Source organism: Babylonia areolata, chromosome 19 (assembly GCF_041734735.1).
Source record: "Babylonia areolata isolate BAREFJ2019XMU chromosome 19, ASM4173473v1, whole genome shotgun sequence".
In the NCBI taxonomy this organism is placed as follows: Eukaryota; Metazoa; Mollusca; class Gastropoda; order Neogastropoda; family Buccinidae; genus Babylonia; species Babylonia areolata.
The window spans coordinates 21,013,264-21,018,263 of record NC_134894.1 but is presented as its reverse complement, the minus strand read 5'-3'; the positions used below and the strand labels follow the sequence as shown (position 1 = coordinate 21,018,263).

The window sequence follows — 5,000 nt, the reverse complement described above, 5'->3', positions numbered from 1 at the left end:
AAACGACTTCAAGTGCATACGTAAGCCGTCGTTGTTCGTCTGTATGTATTGCTGTTAATGGCAGATGAAACAGCAGCCAGTTTTCCTTTTCCTTTTCTTGTTTTTAAATATCTGGATTCAACATCCATTGCAGACTATCAACCTGTCTTTTTATGTTCAACTCAAGTTACCTCTTCTCGTTGTTTGTTTCTTTTGCTGTTGTCGTTCTTTTGTGTGTGTGTTTGTGTTTGTTTTTTTGGGGGGTTTATGGGACAAAGTTATCACGAGTACGAAGAAAAATTTCAATGAAATAAAACAACAGGTAAGAAAAGTAGAATGCCCTGGCACGAAAATGTCCTCTGGAATAGCGTAACGATTATGACCCCTTTTTTTCCATGTGACCTCGGAAATCCTCATAAATCAGTAATTCAATATCCAAGCTTCGCTGGAAAACCAACAAAGATACCTTATATGATACGTATAATATAATGTCTGCCTCAGGTTGAGGACCAATAAGAAAATCTGTTTCATGAACCAAGGACCAGTTGAAATATTCGGTATGAGTAAGTCTGTTTGATGAACGAGGACCTATGAAATGGTTCGTTATTATGTGCGTCTGAAGAGAACCAATGAAATGATTCGTTATGTGTAAATCATTCGTCGAATGAACTAACGAATGAAAAGATTCGTTATTAGTTTAATGAACGAGGACCAGCGAAATGATTCTTTATATTCAAGTCTGACGAGCGGCGACCGATGAAAAAATTCGTTTTGTGGAAGTCATTTAACGAGGAAGACTAATGAAATGATTCGTTATGTGGCAGTCTCATGAACGAGGAGGACCAATGAAATGATTCGTTACACACGGTGCATTGTTTGCAGCGGGCTACGACCTTCAGCGCAACAAAGAGTGCATCCTGGAGAACATGTGTCCCCGCCAGTGCCGCTGCACCGAAGGCGTGGTGGACTGCAGAGACAAAGGGCAGACCGAAATACCCGACAACATACCCGAGTCGGCTACCGAAATGTGAGTGGGCAATATGCATTTGTTTGTCTTTGTGTTTGTTTGTGTATTGGCTTCTTAGTGTTTCGTTCTTTAAGACTCCTGGTCCTTTCGACTAATGGTTTTTGTGTGTGTGCGTGTGTGTGTTGTTGTCGTTGTTTTTTTCTTTTGTTTTTATTGTTCTTGTTTTCTTTGTTTACTTATTGGTTCCTTCTTGTTCATGCCTGATCCCAAGACCATTGGTTTGTCGACGGTTCTGGGGGAGCAGATCCCATTCATTCACCTAATCCCCGATTCGCCTATACTCTTTGATGGTGCCGCCAACCTTAATGGGAGGGGCGGGGGTGGTGGGGGAGACAGCGCAAGGCTGGTAGCAGTTGCGGTTGTTGTTTCTTCAGGCGGAATTTCCGCTCTCTCTTTTGCTTCTTTCAGTTCCGAGTTTGCGTGGCATCCTCATTCTACTTGCTGTGTGTGTGTGTATGTGTGTGTGTGTGTGTGTGTGTGTGTGTGTGTGTCTCTGATGAGTGAACACCAGGTGTCCATGTGCTGTTTTTAGTCGTCATTGTTGATCAGTTTCAGTTCCAAGGAAGTGTCAAAGCGTGCGGACTGATCCACAGCTGCTTTAAACAAAAACTTAAAAAAGGTCGGGTGGGGTGGAAGGGGGGTGGAGCGGGTGAGCAACATGTACAAAACATTGACCTATCATTGTGCTCTACATGCATTTCCAGACTCGTTTGAGGGAGAGAGAAAAAAAAAAGGAAAAAGAAACACACTAAGATGGCATTTTGTGTCCGTAACGGCTCGCTCTATCCGTACGTCTCTAACTATCCGTCTGTCTCTCTCTCTCTCTCTCTCTCTCTCTCTCTCTCTCTCTCTCTCTCTCTCTCTCTCTCTCTCTCTCTCCCTCCCTCCCTCCCTCCCTCCCTCCCTCCCTCCCTCTCTCTCTCTCTCTCTATCTGTATGTCTCTCTCTTCTTTATCTCTTCTTCTCTCTCCCCCCCACCTCTCTCTCTCTTCCCCCTCTCTCCCTCGCACTCTCTCTCTTTTCTTACCCCCTCCCTCCTTCTCTCCCCTCTCACTTATTATTTTTCTCCTTCATGAATATATTCATTTTTTATGAAGGTTTTTTTTGTTTGTTTGTTTGTTTGTTTTTTGCATAATTTTCCCCTCGAGGCAAGAATGTTAATAAGACCTCTTGAAATATTTCCGTAAGTGCTCTCTCTCCCTCTCTCTCTCTCTCTCTCTTTCTTCTCCTCCTCCCCTCTCTCTGTCTTTTTTTCCACCCCCACCTTTTTCTCCCTCCTTTCCCCCGTCACTATATCTATTCTACTGCAGTGTGTGTGTAGTTGAGTGTGCGTATAATGTTTGTATGTATGTATGTGTGTGTGTATGTATGTGTACGCGCGTTTGTGTGAATATTGCTTGTGTGCGTGCGTGTGTGTGCGTGCGCGCTTGTGTGTGTGTGTGTGTGCGCGCGCGCGCGCGTGCGTGCGTGCGTGTGTGTGTATGTGCGCGTGTGTGTGTGTTATGTAAAACAGCTTGAACCCAGAATGATAAAACCCACAATAAAAAGCTTACACTAATTTGGGAAATGATTCATATGGCGATGACAGAACACACACACACACACACACACACACACACACACACACACACACACACACCAGAACCCACCCCAGCTCCACACACTACACACATACTACCACAAAAAAAACACACACGCACACACTATACACACACACACACACACACACACACACACACACACACATACACGGGTGGGTGTGCAAACACAACGGCGCTTACTGTGCCTCTTTCCATCAAAGCTCCCAGGTGCTAATGAAGGGCAAAAGGGGTAAGGTGTGCAGGTAATGAAGTTTACCTGTAGACTAAACACAATCCCGAAGCTCCAGGGAAGTTCGACAGCTTCCATCAGAGATGCTCCCGTATTCCCCCCCAGTGCCTTGCTTGCCTGCCTGCCTGCCTCCCTGCCACACCACGCCACACCTTCTCTCTGCTAGCGCTGACATTCCTCTGCTCTGTGTACGTTTGATCAATGATAAATGGCCGGTATAAACTGTCCGCGTGATAAATGGGCTGCTATAAACCGTCATACCAGTCGGTACACGGTCGTCTGTTGATAAACCGTGGGGGAAATGTCATCTATGCTTTTCCACATCGTGTCGGTTTTAAAGACTCAGGGCGGTGGAAGAGAGGTTGGACTCGTTTGTGTGTGTGTGTGTGTGTGCGTGCGTGCGTGTGTGTGTGTGTGGTTGTGCAAATCATTCCCATGTTCTGCGAACGTACGCAGAATTTTTTTTTCCTTTGTCAGATGGTTTCTCACTGTGCAGCTAAGCTCCCCGCTTGTAACGAAATGTCCACAGAAATATCACGTGCGTTTACAATATAGAATACAAAAACAAGTTGATAACTATTCAGTTTTTACAGGCCTTGAGACACACATTTTTATGAACAAAAGAGTAGACAATAGCAACCATAGGGAATTCAAGGTGATTTGATATCTAGCACCTACATATTTTATATTGATATAATTGCAGTTATAGCCTGCTTCCCAACAGAAGTCAGATAACCCCAGCACCTACATATTTTAGATTGATATAATTGCAGTTATAGCCTGCTTCCCAACAGAAGTCAGATAACCCATTCACATCTTACGTTTGGAGTGAGGAGAAAGGCGGAATAAAGTATCTTTCCCATGGACACAATACCATGTAGAAACGCTGATAATTCGTTGAACATAAACTTAACATTTCTCGCTTCTTATAATACAAGTCAGCAGACAAGACAACAGACTCGTTACCTGTGCAGCGCCATTTTCACACACACGATGTGACCTCTATAAATAGATTTGATTGACAAACGACGATTGGTTTATAGCTGTAATTAAAGACACAGACATAAGTCATAGCCACCAGTTCCCTTTCTTTGAACTCCGGCCAAACACCCCCCCCCCCCACCCCCCTCTCCCCAGCACCTCCCTGACAGGTTGATGACATAACCTTCCCCCCTCCTCACCCCCCACACTCCACGCCCCCTCCCTCCTCCTCCCCCCACTTTTTGTTTTAATAATTATATAGGATGTTTCGGGTCCATGAAGAAAGGAGATCGCAGACCTAATATACGTAATATTACACATCCTCAAGTGGTACACGACACGACAAAAAGAAAAAGAAAGAAAAGAAAAATCCGGCGAATGTCTAGAGGTAATGAATCTGCTGTACACAGCCACAAACTGTTGAGTATCACCAGCAGCAGCAGCAGCAGAAGGCAATGTAAACACGGGTGATGTGATTGGGCTTTGGAAACGAGTGGAAGGAATTCCAGCCTGAGGCAGATTCAGTCAAACAGCGAGCACAGCGAGTAGATCTGAGAAAATGGTGCACAGAATTCTTGCAGTCACACGCGCACGCAGGTACGCACTCACGCGCGCGCACACACACACACACACACACACACACACACACACACACACACACACACACGCAATGAGCCAGCAGAAAACCCTGCAAGGGGCATCAACCTCGCCCCTTCCCCCTTCTGCTCCCCCTTCCCCTTTCCTCGGGCCCATCCACCTTTGTTGCACTTCTTCATTCCATCCTTTGTGGGTAATTGTACCAGAAAGAAGGTGATTCTGATCGACACCAGTTTGTCTGCCTGCCTACTTACCTACCTATCTACCTACCTACCTACCTACCTACCCGTATGCGTGACCGCAAAAAATAATGCCTTAGGATCGAAACAGTTGGTCAGTCAAACAAATGGAAGTCCTTCATTCTTCCTAGTCATTCACCGGCTTTATTCACAAATGACAACTTTCCATTAAGGTTCTTATTGCCCGTTTTCCAGTGACAAACAACCGCACAAGAAATCTTCTCAGTAAAACTGTTATGAATAGACTGTTCGTTGTTACAATTCCAGAAACAATCTCTTTTACTTGATCAAGAATTAGATAATATCAAATAATAGACTTTACAAGTAAACAACTTATTTAGAATCGA

General features: G+C 44.7%; 1 protein-coding gene across 2 annotated transcripts in view; it reads left to right on the top strand.

Annotated features, from left to right (window-relative positions):
* LOC143293535 (slit homolog 2 protein-like) overlaps positions 1-5,000 on the top strand; it is a 280,554-nt gene that overhangs the window by 191,941 nt on the left and 83,613 nt on the right. For both annotated transcript variants that reach the window (XM_076604455.1, XM_076604454.1), the window contains exons 8-9: positions 1-20; positions 862-1,006. The exon at positions 1-20 is cut by the window's left edge and continues 144 nt beyond it. In XM_076604455.1, coding sequence (XP_076460570.1) covers positions 1-20; positions 862-1,006 — 165 coding nt within the window. The remainder of the gene's footprint in view (positions 21-861; positions 1,007-5,000) is intronic.